The sequence below is a fragment of the Salvia hispanica genome, chromosome 2 (genome assembly GCF_029641045.1).
Source record: "Salvia hispanica isolate PSC_SH4W2 chromosome 2, Shi_PSC_v1, whole genome shotgun sequence".
Taxonomy (NCBI): domain Eukaryota; kingdom Viridiplantae; phylum Streptophyta; class Magnoliopsida; order Lamiales; family Lamiaceae; genus Salvia; species Salvia hispanica.
The window spans coordinates 26633192-26656026 of NC_142693.1; the positions used below are offsets into that span (position 1 = coordinate 26633192).

At 36.6% G+C, this 22835-nt stretch overlaps 1 protein-coding gene and 2 pseudogenes across 2 annotated transcripts; 1 reads left to right on the plus strand and 2 right to left on the minus strand.

Annotated features, from left to right (window-relative positions):
* Positions 1–1357: 1357 nt before the first annotated feature.
* On the plus strand, positions 1358–4114 carry LOC125200860 (putative leucine-rich repeat receptor-like protein kinase At5g05160; annotated as a pseudogene). The gene is made up of 5 exons (XR_016136023.1): positions 1358–1911; positions 1994–2140; positions 2241–2385; positions 2455–2670; positions 2906–4114. The product of XR_016136023.1 is annotated as a putative leucine-rich repeat receptor-like protein kinase At5g05160 (transcript).
* A 6168-nt stretch (positions 4115–10282) lies between these two features.
* LOC125190973 (receptor like protein 27-like) lies at positions 10283–10789 on the minus strand. Its single transcript, XM_048088415.2, has one exon. The coding sequence runs from the start codon at positions 10787–10789 to the stop codon at positions 10283–10285; it is 507 nt and encodes a 168-aa protein (XP_047944372.2).
* Positions 10790–19736: 8947 nt separating this feature from the next.
* LOC148931961 (uncharacterized) overlaps positions 19737–22835 on the minus strand; it is a 35626-nt pseudogene continuing 32527 nt past the window's right edge.

Sequence of the window (22835 nt, forward strand, 5' to 3'; positions counted from 1 at the left end):
TGCATTCATTCCTTCAGTTAGTTTTCAAAAAATATACACATACGTTTTTGTATATTTAATTGGATATTTATTGGAATATTATAAAGTCTTTCTTGTAAAATATTTATGTATTAAATCAACCCCTACATCTTCCACCCTACGGCCATCGGAATTCCATATTTCCGTCGTCTAATTAAGCTTTCCTTTCTCCGTCGGTATTTTTTCCTTTTCTCCGCCGCATATCCAATTTAGCGCCTCTTGTTCGGTTAACAGAATCCGCGATGTTAGAGCAAGTGCGAAATGCCTCGAGGTTATTCCCTGCTATCTCGATTTCTCATTGTGCTCCAATCGTCAATGAAAAAATTCAATGCTTTATGGAAAGTCAATTTCTCATTAAGGCCGAAAGTTTCTCAACGGGTGGCGGGGTTTGAATCCGTGACCTCAAGGTCACGGGAAAACTGTGCTATGACCCATTGGTAGTATCATTCTTCTTTCTTTCCCTTTTCTTCAAAATACTCACTCCGTCCCCCATAATTTGTCACCATTTGATCCGGCATGGGTTTTAATAAATGTAATAGAAAGTGCGTTTGAAAAAGTTAGTGACATGTGGGTCCTACTTTTATATATTAGTTTTATAATAAAATGTGAGTAAGTGTGAGTTAGTGGAATATGGGATCCCTGCTAAAAATGATAAAAGTGAAAGGTGACAAATTTTTAGGGACGGACCAAAAATGGTAATTAATTTTTGATAAAGAAAGATTACACATTATCTTCTTCCTTTTGCTGCATCTTATCACTTTTCTTTTCCACCTTTCTCCTTTCTATCCATTTTGATTTGGCTGGCTTAATGGTGTAAACATATTTTCCCTTTGCTTATTTTCCTTTACTTCTCCACCTTTAGCTTTTTCTTTTTGCCGCTTTGATTTGACTGGATAGACACAATTTCCCTTTATTTTTTCACCTTTAGCTTTTCATTTCCACTTTCATATGACTGGATGATCATCTGGTTTTACGCTATGTAATTGACTTGACTTGGAAATATTTTTTTAGCTTTGAACATAAAGAGTTTTCTATATACTCCCTCCGTTTCTTCATATTTGAGTCATTTTACCATTTTGGAAAGTTTCTTCATAGTTCAGTCATTTCCTTATATGGTAACTTTTTCCTCTCTCTTACTTTACTCTCTCTTACTTTATTCTCTCTACTTTATTCACTTTATACTTTATTCTCTCTACATTTTCCTGTCTCTTACTTTTTTTATCTATTTATTTAACACACCCAACATTCATTTCTAAAACTTCGTGCCGAAAATTTCTGCCTCAACTGTGAAGAAACGGAGGGAATAGCACATAACTGCAATTAGCACTGCATTGACAATATGGAGAGAGTTTCCCCATTTTTCCTACTTTCCATCCTCATATTGTTTCCTTCTCTTAGCCTTGCTATTACTCATCAAATCAATACTGATGAGTCTGCACTTCTTGCTTTCAAACCCCTCGTCCCTTCAGATCCTGACAATATTTTGAAAAAGAATTGGACCGCGGGGACCTCAGTTTGTACATGGTTAGGAGTTACTTGTGATTTGCGTTATAATAGGGTGACTTATTTAGATCTCTCGTGTATGGGATTCAATGGAAGCGTTCCACCATAAATCGGAAATCTTTCTTTTCTTGTTTCTCTAGATTTGAGTTGGAACCATCTTCATGGAGGCCTACCAAAGGACATTTGCAGCCACAACAAATTTTCCAAGACTCAAAGAACTTCACCTATCATTCAACGACTTGGAAGAAGAGATACCATTGAGCTTGGGTGAATGCCAACAACTCGAGTCTCTTGACTTGTCATACATCAACTTTGGTGGACATGTGCCTCGAGAAATTGGGAACATCACACGGCTTACGAAATTAGACCTTCATTGGAACAATCTATCAGGTTGGAAACAAAGTTTACCCTATACTAGTTTTATTATCATCAAATATAAATGTCTCACGACTTCATTATAATTATTGTCCAGGTATTATTCCAAAAGAGATTGACCATCTTAATAATTTAGAGTTCATGGGTTTAGGGTCCAACAAACTTAGGATCAATCCCAAGAGAAGTGGGGAACTTGACGGCTCTTATCTGCTTATGGCTTGACATGACAGTAATAGTTTAAGTGGTATGAAACTTGACCTCATTTGGAGGTGGTTTAACTTTGTTATCAATCAAGTTTTATTGACAAACTTATCCGTTTTGCTCATGATTTCATTATTCTACAGGTACTATTCCTAGAGAGATGATGTGGTCTGAATAATTTGGAGATGATGTGGTCGGATGATAACAAACTTAGCGGATCAATCCCAAGAGAAGTGTGGAACGTGACGACTCTGCTCCAGTTACGGCTCAAGAATAATTCTTTAAGTGGTATGATACGTTGAAGGTGAATTGCAATACTTTGCTATCTCATAATTATGCTAACATTTTGATTCATAGGAGTTTTTCCGCAAGAGATTGGTCGTCTTGATCATTTAAAATGGTTAGACCTGAGTTTTAACAAGTTATCAGGACCATTGCCGCCAACCATTTTCAATGTGTCTACTTTGGGAGGGATTCACCTATCAAGCAACAGACTTAGCGGGTCATTGCCCTCAGAAATTGGGAACATGAAACTACTGCTAGATTTATACCTTGACAATAATGTTTTAAGCGGTAAGATTTCTAACTTATTCATAAATGACTAATTACAAACTTGATAAGTAAAATAGAGGATAAGTTTAATCTTACTATTAGAATATATACCAATATCTGATGCACAATTAAGACATGTGATTATAATCAGTAAAATAGTCCATGACGCCAATATGTTTATGCATGTGCATTTTAAGATTTTACAAAGGAAATTTGAAATATATCCATCTTTGTAATTCAAATAAATTGTTTGAAGGTCCAATACCATCCTCAATTGGAAATCAATCAAGTTTGGTGGCCTTATTGCTCTCCTCCAACAAATTTGAGGGTGAGCTCCCATCCTCCATCAGCAACTTGACTTCATGGTTTGAGATACTTATTGTCTCAAACAATACTTTGGAAGGAGCAATTCCTCAATGCTTTGGAAACTTTAGCCAGTATATGAAAATCTTTCATTTAAATGCGAATAATTTTAGTGGTGTACTTCCGTGAACATTTAGCAATGATTGTCGGCTTGTGTCCATCAATTTGGGAACTAACAAACTGGAAGGACGATTACCTAGATCCTTAACCAACTGCAAATATCTAATGGGCCTCGACATTGGAAACAATAGAATACAAGATGGATTTCCGCTTTGGATGGAAGGCCTTCCCGATCTTTGAGTTCTAGCGTTGAGGTCTAACAAGTTTGGTGGTAACATGTCACTTCCTTCGTCAACCAATACTTCATTTCCTAAGTTGCAAGTTTTAGATGTATCCTATAATGAATTCGTGGGCAATTTACCTCAAAGATATTTTAATAATTTCATAGCAACGATGGAGACAAATAGTTCTTCCCCCGACAAATTCCATAAGAAATGTTAAGATTCTCAAATTCTTGAACTTGTCTCACAATATTCTCACGGGACACAGTCCTTCATCTCTTGGAAATATGAGTGAAGTCGAGTCGTTAGACTTGTCAACAAACAAATTGGATGGAGAAATCCAAAGTGAATTGATAGGGTTGACATTTCTTGCGAAATTGAACCTTTCAATGAACAATCTTGTTGGAGAAATACCGCGATCTAATCAGTTCTCCACATTTGAGAATGATTCATATATGGGAAACTTGGGATTGTGTGGACTTCCGTTGATAAGAAAATGCAAAGATGATAATGGAGAATCGATGCAGCCTGCTGAACAAGAAGATGATGAAGATGAATTCATAGATGGATTTGGTTGGAGAAGTGTGGTGATGGGGTATGGAAGTGGATTCGTAGTTGGGATTGGAATTGGATACATGATTATAAGGAGTGGTAGGCCAACATGGTTAGTGGAATTTTTTTTGGCAATGGATATAAATATAAGACGAAAAAGAGACGCAACAAAGCTGCACCTGCACCTGCACCACCACTCAGGGGAACTTTATTCTAAGCCAAAATGGAAACAGTGTGTTTTTCTTGTGTTTATATGAACTTCTTGCTTAAGTTGAGAGCTTGTGTTTGAATTGTGCTATCTCTTTCTTCGTAAATTTTGAACTGCTGCTTAACGTTACAATGAGTCAGGTTCAGGTTTTATAAATAATCAATCCTATTTTATTTCTCTCCATTTAATTTATTAAATATATTATTTTCTTGAATCTCTCTTTCAAAAGGATCGACTCAGTGCAATGTGACGGTATTTCTTTTATTATACTTGGGCTCATTTATATTATTGACGTTTCTAATCTCACAAAAGCCCATCAGTGTAAGAAATTAGGCCCAAAATGAAATTCTAATTTCTTCACCAAATATTTTCTCCAGGCCCAAAAAGCCATTTGTATAGAGGTCAAAATTAGAAGTTATTGATAAACTTGTTTTAATGATTAATTTGTTTTAATGATTGGCAAACATCAGCCTGACTTTCTAAAATGATGGTGTTTGAGCAGTATGCATTGCATAGAGGTCAAAATTAGAAGTTATTGTCAGCAATAAAGAGCAGAGTTGTGTCAAATAATGTGTAACTATTAAACACCTAATTAATCTAGATTTTATGTGCTTCGTAATTCATATATGTGCTCCAAGCCTCCAAATATCAAATTTATGGTATACTTGTCACAATCAAAGGTGGAAAAGCTTATAACAAAATAATGATTTGTTCAAACAAGTCAAATAATTTGACCTTATGACTTGACTTGTATATTGTCACTTATTGCTTTTGCCTAAAAATTCTACCTTTTCATATGAAAGTAGCCCCAATTTATATAGTTTTCACTTCTAATAGGAGAGACTATTTTTCGCTTTCTTTATCTAGATAGACAATCCAAAAGCCTATCAAACTTGAATCAGAAAAAATATATTTTAACTTTAAATAGTTACAACTACAATTATCACATAATATTGCAATTAATAAAAACGACATACGCACAATTATAGTAATTAGCACTCTATATTTACAGATTAGAGAGAATTTCCCCATTGTATCCTACTTCCACTACTCATATCGTTTTCTTTCCTAAGCATGGCTACTACTACTAATTAAATTATTTCAAATAATACTCAACATTTATCATCTAATTTAATTAGATTCATGCGGTTACTCAATGTTTATAACTTGTGTCTTTTAGGACCATAATTTGTATTTTCTATTTACATACACCACTAAATAAAGTATTTAACGTTCTCTCTTAGAGTCAATAGATTACTCAACATTTCAAGTGTTTTTAAACATCACAAAAAATCCCACTCCACTCATATTATACTTATGTAAAAATTACAAATTTTTATTATTTTGAGTTTTCAACAACACTAACACCAAAATATACTAATTGATGTTTTAGGAAGTAGCCATCCATTATATACGAGCTGTCACGACCACAACTCCCTAGTGTTAGTCAGCGTAGCTATTTCGCGACTAAACAATTCTCAATAATCAAGGGACATCATAAAAAGGGGTGAAATCACTTAAAGCAATAATAGTCTCAAAGGCATATAGGTACTTAGTCAAAAAGAATTCAGCGTATCAAGACTAAGTTCATGACTTTCTAGAACATAACTCTAGATTGCAGCGGAAGAGTCCAAGACAAAATAGCACGTATGAAGACATGCTACTTTGGGCTACCTAACTACTTATTTAAAAGTCTTGTCCCAACACCTTCGCCTCCTCGTCCACGTTCAATCTGCACATTTGAAAATAAGATGCAGGGCTGAGTATTTGATATACTCAGTGGGCACATTGCCAAAAACAGTTCTATTTTATTTGTCAAGCCATAGTTGAGTGATACGGGGTTTTTATTAAAAAGACCCGAGTCACTAAATCCTTTTCTTTCATAAAGATTTGATTGCGCAATCACGTAACATAGATATACCATATCTGAACTTTGTGTGTGAATCGGGAATGTGGCCACATTCCACGACGATCACTGGACCGGCCAACTCCTTTGTTAGCTCACGATCCCCTTATGTGTACACTAGTCCGAGTACGGTTTGCGGCCCTACTGGGACCCGAATTCGATTTAACTTAAATTGGCATAGCCAAGCAGATAGGTAATCATAAAACAAAACATGGCATGACAACATACTTGAGAAAAGATTCACATTTTCATACTGAAATCACGTTTTGAAAGAATGCCCACCTCAAAGACTATATCTTAGCCGAACAAACTCCTTAGCTTGATTTTTAGATGACGCGCGAAGACGCCTCATTAGTAACATGGAAATAATACTTAATTAGGCTTAAGAAGCCAAATGAACTCAAACGTGAATACATCCTAAGTGTGTGCTCTTTTTCTATTCTCTTTCTTATTTTTCTAGAAAAAGTTCTAGAATTCTTGAACATTAATTAAATCAGTAGATTTAATTTATTTGGAAAAATTATTCGCTTAACTAGAGAGTGTTACCTCCTATGCCATTTATTCAAGCACTAAAATAACTCGAGGTTTATTGAACGTTAGCGTATCAATTCTTATCATTAATTATTCGAGCACTTAAGCTAAGGTCCGGAAATTAAATTTATCATCGTGGAATTAATTAGCGGACCATTACTTAACCTCAATTATTTGATTGAGCAACATAGGTGGGCTCATGATTTAATTAGGCTAAGGCCCAACTCCTACTTTATTTTATATATTAGCCCAAGCTCATTCTCTATTTAAAACCTTAGCCATACTTTTAATTAAATAGGCACAGCAACACAAAATAAAATCAGGCCCAACACATTACTCCTCCCTTTTCCATCGGATCTTCTATTCTTCCTCATTTTCATTTTACTCCCTCTGTCCCACAAAAGTTGAGACAAAACTTTTGGGCACGGAGATTAAGAATTTATATTAAATAAATAGGAGAGATGAAAAAAGTAGAAAGATAAGAGAGTAAAGTAAATGATGGAATAAAGTAAGAATGATTAGATGTTTTGTCTTTAGTTAAAAAAGGAAATGACTCAACTTTGTTGGGACAAACTAAAAAGGAATACGATTCAACTTTTATGGGACGGAGAGGGAGTACAAGTTTTCCCCCAAAATTTAAAATGGAAAAATCCCTAGATTTCTTTTCTCTCTCTCTCTTCGCCTCATTCTCATCGCCGCTCGTCGCCATTCGCCGCTCTCATCCTCGGCGAAATTTCGGAGCTCCGTCGGTGGGAACTCCCTTCTCCAACGTGTCTCTCTCTCCGTCGAGTTCGGAGAAGTCCCCGGCTGCCCGACGAGCAGGGCTGCCGCCTGCTGCGTCGCTCGGCGCCAGCTCCAGCCATCTCCGCCTTTCCTCTCTTCTTCGGCGATTCGCCGCTGCCGTGTTCACCTCAGGAGCTTGGGCTCGCCGTGGAGTCCCCGCAGCTGCCCTCGTGGCTCCGCTGCTACCGGTGATCTCCGAGGCCCGCCGTCGCACCCTAGCCTCCAGCTTCGGCGAGTAGTGCCGCTGCTTGTGCCGTCTCCGGCGCGTCGGCGCCTCAACCTTAAGCTAAGTCCCTTCCCTTATCCCCCGTACTTATTCCGTTAATTCCCAGAGTTTTCGATTTATGATTCAGTTTGAACTTGTTTGTTCTCTAATCACTGGAAATGGCTTGTTGCCATTTTTGCTACACTAAGTCTTGCTCCTATGATTTAGATAACTTGGTTTTACTGATATGAGGTTTATTCCACTTGACTAAGCACTGATATCAGCTATTTATGCTTACTCCATTCTTTGCTACTGCTGAAATTTCCCATAGCTACGATTCTATATTTTTGTGTTGGTACTTTTGTGGGTTTGCTACTGAAGTTGAGCATTAAGGCAGCCTATTGTACTCTTATTCCATTTGTTAAGGCTCTAAGAAAGCTACTGTTGAGACTTATATGTTGAGGTGTTTCTACATGATGCTTGAGAAAAGATTGGGAATGGAGGGAAATACCTCTTGAGCTGGTTGCTTGAGAAAAGATTGGGAATGGAGGGAAATACCTCTTGAGCTGGTTGCTGCTTGAAATCAGCTCCTAAGGCACCAAGCTTTCTAACTCTCTCTAAATTTTTGCTGATTATTTTTAGATGTGTGGGAGGGAGTCCGAATGTGGTATGGAGGGGATCTTTATATGAGAACTTGGGGTACTTTGCTGCATTAAATGGTTGACTCCTCATTTGTTTTCACTCCCAACATATCTCTCTGTCTTGATCTTCAAAACAGTCTTTTACTTAAGAGGCTTGGTGTTATTAAACAGCCTTTTACTTAAGAGGCTTGGTGTTATTTATAGTACTAGGTGTTTGACCCATTAAACATTCTTGTCCTCACATGGCCTCATGGTGCTTGCTTAATAACTCATTTGTTTGTAAGCTGCAGGAGCATGTAGGGTGCACCTAGGGGGATTGAAATGGCTGCCCAACCTCTTTGTTTTCATGCTACAGAAAATCTCTTACTTTCTTGATCTCCACTTCTTTTGATTAAAATCTATCTCATTAACTGATTCACTTCTTTCTTGCCCTAATCTTCTCTGGACTTCTTCTCTCCCTCACATTAAATCATGACAACTCAAACTCATTCAAATCCCAGTTCTCAAGTAGAAACCCCTAATCTTCTCTTAACTTCGCCTTCACCCCTTCAATCATGGCAACTGAAACTCATGCTGATAATTCTCAAGAAGAGCTTCTATCCGCCATAAAATGTTTAAGGTTGGAACTTCACAACCACAGAGAAGAATATGCTGCCTTATCAGCATTGGAGGGCAAGGAAAGGCGGCCCAATCTTCACATCGATCCTCCAAAATTCAACGGAGACAGACCCATCAGTCTGGATTCACAAGGTCCAATCCTATTTCGACTATTTCGAAACGTCGGAAAAGGACCGTTTACGCTTAGTCGGCCTACTGTTTGAACACCGCACGTACAATTGGTTCCTCCACCAACATGATCACAATTTGTTGAAAACATGGCCTGAATTCTTGGAGGCCGTGAAGAGGAGATTCGACCCTCTCCGGACGTTGAGAATGGGAGGTGTGATTTCGGGGGAACATGTCGGTACCTTAATCAGTGGCGGCAGTACACATAATTTTATCCATTCCGATGTAGTCAAGAAATTAGGATTGAAGGTTACGCCAACGAGTCCTCCTTTTCGTGTTTATGTGGGTAATTGTTATGGGGAGTCATTATTTTGTAAGCAAAAGTGTAACAATGTCAAGTTTTCACTTCAAGGGCATGAGTTTGTTGCTGATTTATTTGTGATCCCCATTCATGATACAAAGATGGTCTTGGGAGCTCCGTGGCTGAAGAGTTTGAGTGAGATTTACCGAAACTATGATGAACGCACGATGGAATTTATGCATAACGATAAGATGGTTACATTGCGCGGCGGTTGGGAGAAAGGAAGACATATATTTTACAATACAAAGTGATTAGTATTGATCAAGTCACTTTTCCAAGTTTATCTATCATGGTTGATTTATTATTCCATTTGTTATCTTTATTTGAGATTGTCTTTTGAGTAGGACTAATCATTTAAAGTCACTAATCGTTGTGAATTCTCTTTTATTTGTTTTAAGAGTTACTGAAATTGGATTAATCCTGAGATTAGGATTTTTTTTTTCTTGGTTTGAATAATTGATCCTTTCTTTTTATCTATTCACGTGTTTTATCATCTTTATATATTCTGTTTGTTGTTTTCTTACGCAAGATCTCGAGTAGTAATTAACAAGGTAAAAGAAATAGAAATACAACTCTAATAAAAGCTCTCATAATATCCAAAAACGGAAAAAAGTGTAACATACTCGAAACAACTCAAGAAATAGTTCCAAACGAAACACAAGAAAAAAAGCATACAATCTTCCATTTTGTCTTCCAATCTAAGTCCCCCTTCGTGTTGGTGCGGCTTTGTTGCGTCTCTTCTTCGTCTTATGTTTATATCCAACCCCGAAAAAGAATTCCACTAACCATCTTGGCCTTCCGCTTCTTATAATCATGTAACCGATTCCAATTCCAACTACAAATCCACATCTATATCCTATCACCACACTTCGCCAACCAAATCCATCTATAAATCCATATTCATCATCATCTTCTTCGTCTTGAGGAAACATTGGTTTTTGATCATTCACCTTACATTTTTTTGTCAATGGAAATCCACACAATCCAAATGTGGAAAGTTGAGTAGACTGTAGTATTTGTCCCTCAAGATTATTCATCAAAGGTTTAACTTCGCAAGAAATGTCAACCTTGCCAATTCATTTGGAATTTCTCCATCCAACTTTTTTTGAAGACAAGTCCGACGACTCGAGGATACTCATACTTCCAAGAGATGACGGTATATGGCCTCCAATGGTATTGTGAGACAAATTCAAGTATCTAAGACATTTAAGGTTCCATACAGAAGGTGGAATGCTCCCAGAGAATCTATTGGAGGACATATCGATGGTTGTAAATGTAGTCAGCTGTCTCCCAAATAATTGTTCCAAGCCCTTCACTGTGATCTTCATCTCCATGAATCTCAGAAACCAATATGCTTCATTATCGGACATGTTTTCCTTCGCATCTATCATACCACAAAAGTTCTTGAAATATCTATCAGGTAGAGAGCCAACAAACGCATTATAGGATACATCCAATACATGCAGCTTTGGGAAAGGTTGCTCAGTTTTTGAAGACACGGATATCGTACCATTGAACTTATTTGACCTCAAGACTAGGACGCGGAGTTTAGGGATTGTTTCCATGCAAAAGGGAAACGCCATAAGCAAATTTTGGCAGTTGGCCAAAGTCTGGGGAAGTGTTCCTTCCAATTTGTTTCCATTCAGACTGATTGCCTGAAGACTGCAATTCTTTGGGAATATTGATGGTATGATGCCAGAAAATTTATATGCTTGCGAATTGATGATAAACGCAGATGTGCCCAATTTTAAACACCCTCCCTCTCTTCATTAATTACGATTAACTCTCTTCAATTTATTTCCATTATATTTGCTGTTTTTAATAAAACTATATACTACAGTTTCATTTCTTCATATTTAATGCTCACTTCGTCCATGAAAAGTATACACTTTTGAGTTGAATATGAGTTTTTATAGTATAATTGATAAAATCAGAGAGATGGTAGTGTAAGTAGTGTTACTGAAAAATGAAATCCACATTATTATTATCATAGTTTAAGTTTCAAAACTTAAAAGTCCATACTTTTCGGGGAGAGAATAAAAATAAAATAGTTCATACTACTACTTTTAGCAACAGAGGAACTATAACTCTTCAATTTCGATTTTAGTGTCTTTAATTTACATTTTTTTAGTGTTTTTAAATTATGATGAGCTTACAATTGGGCCTCAAAAATCTATTTAACTCATTTTTGTGAATGACATGTGATATTTCCATGGAATCAGTTCGAGCTCAATTGGCTAACATGAAAAGTGTGAGAGGATCAAACCGAGCCCGTTAGGGGTGGATTATAAATTTTTTGTCGAGTGATGATTATAATCTATAACTATCCGGGTCTGTTTGTTTTTTAGTAGGATCCTACCCTTAGAAAGTAATCGCATTCCAAAATTTTTAAATTTCAGAATTTCTTAAATTTTTATCAAACATGTAAAAGAATCTTAAGAAAAGTTATGCGGCAATTCTTATTCCTAGTTTTACTTAGATATTCTTTATTTATAACATTATTTTAATATTGAACACAACAAAATAATTAATGTTAATTTTTATTATAGCTAGTACTACTATTAATATCATTACTAGTATATTATCTATTACTAGTAAATAATTAAGAAAATTATAACTTAATTACTACGTGCTATTATTATTAGTAATTAATTAATTAGTTTCTCCACAACTTAGTTCAAATATTAAGAATAAAGGGGAGTGTTATATTGCTAACCCAATGCTTAATTGCTAACTACAACTCAATAATAGTTATTAGTTATTCAAATTAAAGGCCTAGATCATCAACCACAAAATGTCAATACTATCAATAAAAAACGTCAATAAGGCTATAGGATTAATTCCAATAAAAATCAATAGGGGTATTAATGTCAAGTTAGTTATAACTAACTTTTAAAAGAAATTCCAAAACTTTAAATTCATATAACATATATCAAATTAAAGATAATTTTATAAGGATTCCAACGATATACTACATGTATATGTTCTGACGTCAAAATTTGAAAAAAAAAATCTAGAATTTTCGTATTTTTCGTACACAGGTTAATGTCAATGCAGCTAAGATAATATGTCAATATAAAGCATATACAATGTCAATCCTAAATCTGTGTTGACATTCTCAAAGCATTGTGTTGATATTTTCGAAACACTATATTGACATTTTCATCCAAAACCCTAATTTGACGTTTTTTTTTATCTTTTTCGATTTAATTAATAAAAACGAAATTTACACGTGGCAAATTGTAGACCACACATTTTTTAAAATCATGTGGCCTTAAATTAGTTGTAGTTAGCAATTAAATTATGAGTTAGCAATTGATCACTCCCCTAAGAATAAATCTCTTTTCTTAATTTCTTGCGTCATATAAATACATGGCTATTCATATCATCAACGAGCACAATTAACTATTCCAAAACCCTAATCTTCTTCACCCTTGCCGCTCTCCCTCATGGCAAGAAAAACTGATCATGCTTGAAGAAATTCTGTCAGCCATAAAATCTTTAAGGTTGGAACTTGGATTGGAGGCCAAGGTAGACGGAGACGCAATTTCTGCCGCGAAGAAGGCCAAACTTCAGATTGATTCTCCAAAATTCAACAGAGACGACCCATTAGGTTGGATTTACAAGGTGCAATCCTATTTTGACTATTTCGAAACATCCGAAAAGGACCGTTTACGCTTAGTTGGACTACTTTTTGAACACCGGGCGTCCAATTGGCTCCTTCACCAACATGATCACAATTCGGTGACAACATGGCCTGAATTCTTGGAGGCGGTGAAACGGAGATTCGACCCTCCCCGGGCGTTGAGAGTGACAGGTACGATTTGGGGGGTTAATGTCCGAACCTTAATCAGTGGAGGCAGTACACATAATTTCATCCAACCCAAAATTGCCAAGAAACGTGGGCTGATGGTTATGCGAACCAATCCTTTCCTTGTTTCTGTGGGCAATGAGTCGACATTCCTATGTAAAGAAAAATGTTTCTACTCCACGTTATTACTTGGAGGACATGAGGTGGTTGTTGATTTATTTTTGCTACCCATTAGTGGTGCTGAGTGGTCTTAGGAGCTTCGTGGCTGAAGAATTTGGGTGAGATTTACCGAAACTATGACAACCACATGATGGAATTTACGCATAACGATAAGCTAGTTATATTGCCCGGCATTTGGGAGAAGGGACAGCATAGTTTTTACAATGCAATCAAGGAGTAGGAATATTGTTTCTAAGGGATATAGATCAACTGTGGAAGAAGGCATTTTGAGTAGTATAAAGTCATTTTTCCATTTTTGTTGTAGTTGATTTATTATTCCATTTGCTATCTTTATTTGAAATTTGGACTAATAATTGGTTAGTTAATTTATTCGAAGTACGTTTGGATTCGATTTTCGTTTTTGTTTCTATTATAGTTATTGAAATTGGATTAACTGATTATATTACATCCTCTGCCTGTGAAAAAATGTTTAAGGTATGTGGACCACACTCAACCAAATCATTACTCACATTCTATTATAAAATTCAATATATAAAAGTAAAGTTGAGCCCACGTTCCATTAATTAATTTCTCCATTTTACATTACAAAATTAAATAATTTTTTTAAAATATGTGTCAAGTCAAAATAACACTATATGTGGCGGATGGAAGGAGTATAGTTGGGGAAAGTCGTGACTTTGAAGGAAAATAGGAGAAATGGAAGGAGTATAGTTGGAGAAAGTCGTGACTTCGAAGGAAAATAGGAGAAATCGGCTTTCTCAGGGAAGAATTGAGGAAAAACAAATCAAATCTTAGTAAATACATAAAACAAATCAAATCCTAACAACAATATAACAATAAATCATAAAGTACAGTAAAAATGAATCTAACTTTTCTTGATATCTTCAAATACTACTATGGAAAAAGTAATCCACTAAAAATCATATTCTAAATAATCATATTTTCCGATAATATTTACTTTTTGTATTAGGTTTACATATCTTGCCTCCTATAAACACACGGATATTCATACCATAATGACAAAGATTACTCTTCATATTACTAAACCCTAATCTTCTCCTTCATCTCTCCGGTTGGTTTTATCTTCTTCAAACTCTATCAAATTCAGCAATGGCTAAAAACACGACGTGTCTTAATAGTTATCTCAAGTAAGTCTATATTTATCACTGAAAAGTTGCTTTTTTTAATACACAATTGGACATAAATATTAACATATTCGTGATGGATTTTGACATATAATATGACACATTTGGAATTATATATTAATGAGAAAAGTACTCCCTCTGTCCACCATTTAAAGAGCCATTTTGCCATTTTGGTTTTGTCCATGATTTATAAAACCATTTGCTTTATTCCATTTTAGTATGCATACCCCACATTCCACCAACTTTTTACACTCACAATCCAATATAAAACTAATATTTTAGATGGGTCTCACATTCCACTCACTTCCACCTTTTTCTTTTCTTCACAAAATCAAACAATTTCTAAAAACCCGTGCCGAGTTAAAAGTCTTCTTTAAATCGTGGACGGTGGAAGTATTAGTTTTATTTATATAATTATCATGGAAATTATCTATCAATTGACTTGAGTTCACTAATTCATTGGTATTCATTTCTCTTGCACTAAGTAATATTGTGAAATATGTTTAATCGCTTGACCAATCAAATAAAATTGAAGAAAAAGTTTTTGGTGAAATAGATAGCAATGTGATGAGAGTAATCTCTTAATTATTGCACCGGCAATCAAAAACCATAGTAAAGATTCTTGGAATCAAAACAACAATAAAATAAAATCCAAAATAATTAATCTTGAAGCTTTTCGTCATTTAATTTATTGCCTTGTTGCACCAAAGCCCGATTTCAATTTCCTCCATTGGAATAGCAAGCAGATAGGGATCTCAATAAAACAAAATATTTCTGAGAAAACAATATCTTATATATCACTCCCACAAAATCTCTGATCCAAGATCCACTTTAAAGGTCAAATAAAACTCCTCACAAAATATCTTTTTGAAAGAATACTAAAAAATAATTAGTTAAAGAACATTCATAAAGAATGATACGCTATGATCCCAACGTGGTTAATTTTGCTCAGAGGACTTCAATTCTTCATTGATAATTAAATCAGTGAAGTTAAGATCTCGACTTAAGGCTTGGATTCTCAATCACATTCAAAGATTCAATTACTTGGAATTAATTAATTAAATAAATCGAGAAGACGTAATCTTGGAGACCTCGATCTTTGTACAAAGAGGCTCAATCACTGTTAAAATAAAAATTCTCAGTTCAAATAAAAAGAGGCCCAAAACTTCTTTCTTCTTCTTAACAAAATAGGCCCAACTGAATTATTTAAACAAAACAAACAGGCCCAAAAGAGAGCCCAACTCCAGAGAATAAGATTGTGCCTTAACACACACAAATCAGAAAAGCCGTGGACTGCGGCACCAAACCGCCGTCGCCGGTCACCAACTCCATGTACGGTTGTTTCCTTTTAACATTTGTGCTTTAATACATCTTTATATTTTTTTATTTGATCATTTCATGTCACCATCTCATTATTTATCATATTTCACGTGACATCATAAGAGGCACACCAACCGTTTGCTGAAATGCCCGACAAAGTCTGGTGTAGTCGAATAACCGTATTTTCCAATGATATTTACTTTTTCTAATAGGTTAAGATATCTTGCTCCATATTTTTCTGAATTGTGATTTCATCTTCTTTCAGCTCTGTCAAATTCACCCTCACATTCAATCATGGCAACAGAAACTCATGCTGATAATTCTCAAGAAGAGATTCTGTCAGCCATAAAAAGTTTAAGGTTGGAACTTCACAACAACAGAGAAGAATACCTTGCCTTATCAGACCGGGCGGATCGGCTGTTTTCGGCATTGGAGGCCAACGTAGACGGAGACGCAATTTTTGCCAAACTTCAGAGGCCAACAACAGAGAAGAAGGCCAAACTTCGGATCGACCCTCCAAAATTCAACGGAGACGACCCATCAGACTGGATTTACAAGGTGCAGTCCTATTTTGACTATTTCAAAACGTCGGAAGAGGATCGTCTACGCTTAGTTGGACTACTGTTTGAACACCGGGTGTCCAATTGGCTCCTTCACCAACACGATAACAATTTGGTGACAACATGGCCTGAATTCTTGGAGGCCGTGAAACAGAGATCGACCCTCCCCGAGCGTTGAAAGTGACAGGTATGATTTCGGGGGTGTATGTCCAAACCTTAATAAGTGGCAGCAGTACACATAACTTCATCCAGCCCGATACTGTCAAGAAATTTAGGATGTTGGTTATGCCAACCAATCCTTTCCGTGTTTCTGTGGGCAATGAGTCGACATTTCTATGTAAAGAAAAGTGTTACTACGCCAAGTTATCACTCGGAGGGGATGAGTTTGTTGTTGATTTATTTGTGCTCCCCTTTCGTGGTCCTGAAGTGGTCTTAGGAGCTCCGTGGCTGAAGAGTTTGGGTGAGATTTACCGAAGCTACGACCACCAGGCGATGGAATTTAAGCATAAAGATAAGCTGGTCACATTACTCGGAGTTTGGGAGGACGGACAGAAAATTTTCTACAATGCAGTGAAGGAGTAGGAATGTTTCTAAATCAACTATGGAAGAAGACATTAATATTTATCATAGTTGATATACGTATTATTATGGAGTATTAAGTGTTCGAAATATAATATGAGAGTCTCAAGAATATTAGATGGTCACTTTAGAGTTTCAAGAAATATAACATTAATAGTGTTATATAAGTTCGGATTGTATAGTTCCTATGTGCATTTACTTTTCTAGTCCTATAAATAGAATGTATCGCAAAGAACAATTCAAGTCATTCACAGGATAGTCTTCAAAGTTCTTTAGTGTCTTTTATTTTCCGCATTTCACTTTTCAAACATTAAGTATTGGAGAAAGTCGTGACTTTGAAGGAAAAAAAGGAAAAATCGGCTCTCTCATACGAGAATTCAGTTCTCTGAATGATAAATTATTAGTTTAATTCCTCATTCTGATTTTAATCAAATCCTAATGAATATTGAACACAGATCAAAACCCAACAAATAATTATAAAATACAGTTAATTAGCTTACTTTCACAATAAATAGAGTAAAAATGAATACAACTTTTGAATATTGAACACAAATCAAATCCTAACAAATAATCATAAAATACAGTTAAGGGGAGTGTTGTATTGCTGATCATAACTTAATTGCTAACTCCAACTAAATAATAGCCATTAGATATTTAAATTAAGAGCTTAGATCATCAATCCCTAAATGTCAATGCGATCAATGAAAAACGTCAATAAGGCCATAGGATTAATTCCAAAAAAATATCAATAGGATATTAATGTCAATTAACTACACGTTTAGCTATAACTAACTTTTAAAAGAAATCCAAAAACTTTAAATTCATATAACATATATCAAATTAAAGATAATTTCATAAAGATTCCAACGATATCCTACATGCATATGTACCGATGACAAAATTTGAAAAGAATTTGAAATTTTTTAATTTTTTCATACAGCAAAAATGTCAACATACTATATAAAATATGTCAATATAATACATGTAGAATGTCAATATAAGCATTGTGTTGACATTCTCAAAGCATTGTGTTCATATTTTCGAAATACTATATTGACATTTTCATCCAAAACCCTAATTTGGAGTTCTTATTTTTATCTTTTTTATTTTATTAATAAAAACGAAAATTACACGTGGCAAATTGTAGACCACACGTTTTCTAAAATCCTATGGCCTTAAATTAGTTGTATTTAGCAATTAAATGATGAGTTAGCAATTGATCACTCCTCATAAAGTTAAATAGCTTACTTTCACAATATATAGAGTAAAAATGAATCAATTTTTCTTGATATCTTCAAATACTACTATGAAATAAGTAATCTACTGAAAAACATATTCTCAGTAACCATATTTTTCAATAATATTTACCTTTTCTAATAGGTTAAGATATCTTCCCCTATAAACACACGGATATTCATATCATCAATGACAAAGATAACTCCATATTTTTTTAAACCCTATCTTCGGCTCGATCCCCCGAAACTCAACGGAGACGACCCATGGGGATGGACTTTCAAGGTCGACACGTATTTCGATTATTACCGGATGTCAGAAGAGCATCGTCTACACTTCGACGGACTACTCTTCGAGCAGCCGGCGCTGGATTGGCTCATTTATTAAAAAAAAAAAACAATTTTCTGAAATCATGGCCTGATTTCATGGAAGCGGTGAAAGAGAGGTTTGATCCAACATATCATGAGAATCCATTTATACGACTTTTGGGAGTTTAATGAGTTTGTTTAGATTGTGCTAAGAATACATGTGAAACCGGCATGAAAAGCAAGAAAACGGACCTTGGATGAGATTCAAGGAATCTCACTCGAACCGAGTGATCGTGGTCTAACATTACCAGTTTGTGATGCAAATCATGCAACTAATCTATTTATTCATAAAGGATAAAAGCATTCATTATATTTAATCAAATATTCAGTTACAGTCATAGTAGTCTACGTTAAAGTTTAACAGAAGTTGCTAGTATTGTTAGAAACACACAACACATTTGAATCATCATCAAGTTCTGAACAAATACTTCTGTTTAAGAGAAACAAGTTATATCTTGGTCCAAAGTCTAAGACATAAGATTAGAATTTAACAGTTTTGAACATTGAAATATTTGATTTTTTAGCATCTGTGCAGATTGCATGTAAGGGTTGCTTAATCACACAATAGAAACAATATGTATAATTTTATAAACAAAAGTAGACTAACTTAGAAACCAAACATTGCATAGTTTAAGATGGCATTATTTGCAAAACATCATACACACAACATGCTAGTGTTCCAAATGAAACACATGAAAAGCCCAGTGCTAGTCTTGAATCACCTTCTCCTTGTTGTTGCTTTTGCTCTGTTTCTTTTCTTCATCTTACTATTATTATATCCAACACCAAAAAAGAATTCCACTAACCATCTTGGCCTTCCGCTTCTTATAACCATGTAACCAATTCCAACTACAAATCCGCATCCATATCCCATCACCACACTTTGCCAACCAAATCCATCTATAAATCCTGACTCTTCATCATCTTCTTCTGGAGGAAACATTGGTTTACCATCAGTTTTTTCACACTGTTTTGCCAATGGAACTCCACACAATCCCAAGTTTCCTATATATGACTCATTTTCAAACGTAGGAAATTGCTTAGATTTTGGTATCGGCCCCACAAGATTATTCATTGATAGGTTTAATTTAGAAAGAAATGTCAATCTTATAAGATAACTTGGAATTTTTCCACTAAATCTGTTCCATGACAAATCCAATGACTCAAGAATACTTATATTCCCAAGAGACACAGGAATCTGTTCCGTGAGAGTATTACGGGACAAATTCAAGTATCTCAGAGAATTAAGATTGCCTATGGAAACCGGAATATTCCCAGAGAATTTATTGGAAGAAGCAATGAAAAGCACACAATCTTCCATTTTGTCTTCCAATCTAAGTCCTCCTTCGTGTTGGTGCAGCTTTGTTGCGTTTCTTCTTTGTCTTATATTTATATCCAACTACAAAAAAGAAATCCACTAACCATCTTGGCCTTCTACTTCTTATAATCACATAACCAATTCCAATTCCAACTACAAATTCACATCCATATCCCATCACCACACTTCGCCAGCCAAATCCATCTATAAATCTATACTCATCAACTTCTTCTCCGTCTTGAGGAAACTCTAGTTTGTCATCACTCCCCTCACATTTTTTCGTCAATGGAAATCCACACAATCCCACATTTCCAACATATGATTCGTTACCAAATGTGGAAAGTTGAGTAGACTGTGGTATTTGTCCCTCAAGATCATTCATGGAAAGGTTTAACTTCGCAAGAAAGGTCAACCTTGTCAATTCATTTGGAATTTTTCCATCCAGTTTGTTTGAAGACAAGTCCAACGACTCAAGTAACTTCATATCTCCAAGAGATGGCGGTATACGTTCTATGAGTGTTGTTGGAAGATATCACGGAAGATACACCGAGATTAGGGAATAAATTAGAATGATCTCACATTAATTGTAAATTATCTTTTCCTAATTTATAGCTAGGGTAAATCATACCATATGTACATGATTCTCAACCTATTTAGGCGTGTATTCTCCTCACTATGAAATACACTTGAATGAATATATGAAACAATAGCAAACATGGCTTCAGAGCAGGAGATTCAGAGGCTCAGAAAATAGTTCATCATCGCCAATACCTTGTCCCGACCAGAAGGCGACGGAAAACCGAACCTGCAAAATGTCAGGGGATGAAGATGATGTTAAACCCGGTCAGACTCAAAACCATCAAGAATGTGATGGTAGTATTCAAACTAAATGGGAGAAAGTTGCCATTGGATGCAGACGGGCGTCGAGGCACATCACAGGAGTGTCGGCGCCCCCAGACCCAACAGATAAGGAGTATCTAGAGTGAGAAGAGACCGATTTGGTGGTCTTTTCTTGGTTGGTTGACAATATGGAGATCGACCTCGTCGAAGATTTCGCACATCACCAAAGTGCGAAGGCGATTTGGGATAGCTTGGCTTTGACGTACCAAAGTACGTTGGATGCATATCTGATATACAACCTAGAGGAGAAGGTCAGTCGAATTGTCCAAGGGGACATGGATCTGGAAACGTGCTGGAGAACCCTGCACGAAGTATGGGTGGAGATCAACAGATGCCAGAACAAAACCATCACCTGCTGCGACAAAGGAGTGTGTCAGTATCGAGAAATCATCAATACACGCGGATTATACAAGTTTTTAGCCGGATTAAATTCTCAATACGAAGGAGTCAGAAAGGATATCCTCAAAGATAGCCCAACACCTCCAGTGGACGTCGCATACGGCTGGGTAAAACGGGAGGCTATACGACATAAAATCATGCCGCTGGCCTACCCGAACCAAACTGGAGCGTTGACTGGAGAAGCGCCGTCAAGAGGAGTGGGCTTCGGATTCAGAGCCCGAAACCAGCGATCCTCATCCCAACTGGCGCCGCCCCGCCAGCAGACCCAACACCCCGCCGCCACCAACAACCGCCGCGGTGGAGCCAACAAGCCAGACAAAATCAAGTTGTGGTGCTCTCATTGCGGGATGAATAAACATACCAAGGAAACTTGCTTCAAATTAGTGGGATTCCCGGAATGGTGGGATGAAACTCAAAAGGGGAAGGCATGATTGGCCATCGGAGTGGAGGAAGCCGGTGGAACAAAGACCAATTACCGTGGGAGAGGCGCCGACGAAGACACTCCACGCGGTGGCGGCGGCGGCAGCAGGCAAGGCGAAGAACTCAGGCAGGCAGCCTTCGCCGGACGCGTCGGAGGAGAAGAGAGCGGCGGCAGGATTTTCCCAGGAGGTAATGGGCTGGGTTTGAGAAACCCTAGCCCAATTTTTAATTTTCCTGCCAGCCTCTCAATTTTGAATAAATTACATATTATACCCCATGTCTCACAATCTGACCCCCATAGTTTGAGTATTTCGAAAAATGACCCAATATTATGTGATAATGCATTTGTCAACCCCAATAGATTTGAAATCTTGCACAAATTGCCTATTGCATGTAATGTAGAATGTAAGCCGAGTGAAAAAGATAGAGGGTGGATTTTTTATTGTGGGGAGACTAATACTATGACTCATGATAGGAGGGATTTTTTGGATTTTTGTGGGAAAATGAAAAGTCAAATACGGACTGCAGATGGCGAATTAACATCAGTAGAGGGTAGTGGAACAATTGAGATTTCTCCCACGCTAAAATTGTCGAATTGTCTCTATGTTCCCAAATTATCTCACAAGTTGATGTCTATTAGTCACGTGATGACGAAATTAAATTGTACGCTACTAATGCATCCTAATCTCTGTGTATTACAGGATATCAGGACGAGGAGGATAATTGGGCGTGGCACTGAGCGTCAAGCCCTCTACTATGTTGACGAGATGGCTCACCAAGGGAGTGCTGCAATGCTGGCTCACGGATCTGCGACTCGAGAAGCTGTTAGGTTTGGTATACTGAAAAGCATGTTTCGAGCAAGTTTCGCGCGAATAGAATCTTGCTTGTATACGTAAAACTCTACAATTCATTTTTAACCCGATTCAGTATTATTCGAGCAGTCTCGCACGAATAGAATCATGATAAGTCGTATTCTAAGCCTTGGTTACTGGTCAGTATGTCGTGAAATGCATGCATTATCTGCAAAACAGTTGCTCAAGTGTGCAGGATTAAAAGATCCAAGTCAGTAGGAGACGATTCAGGTGACGCAAGTGAAAAGGGCGCCAGAAGGGTGCGATACTAACCAGGATGCATGCCAGAGAAAAGGCTCGAGATGGAGAAGGAGGATAGCTGGGATGATCATTGACAAGGGCAAAAAGGTCAAAACGCGGAGGAAGTCTACCCTAAAAGCAAGGGCAAGCCTCTCTATAAAAGAAGCCACTTGGAGAGAGAGAAGAGTTCGCCTTTAGAGTCCAGCCACCACACTTAGTTAGAATTCTCTCTAGAAGATCAGGTCCTTCAGCATTATCCAATCTCTCGTTCCTCGCCACAGCCATGGTCACTTGACGTCTAGAAG

Coding starts and splice junctions, on each gene's coding strand:
- LOC125190973 (XM_048088415.2), bottom strand. CDS start 10,789: ATGGCGTTTCCCTTTTGCATGGAAACAATCCCTAAACTCCGCGTCCTA.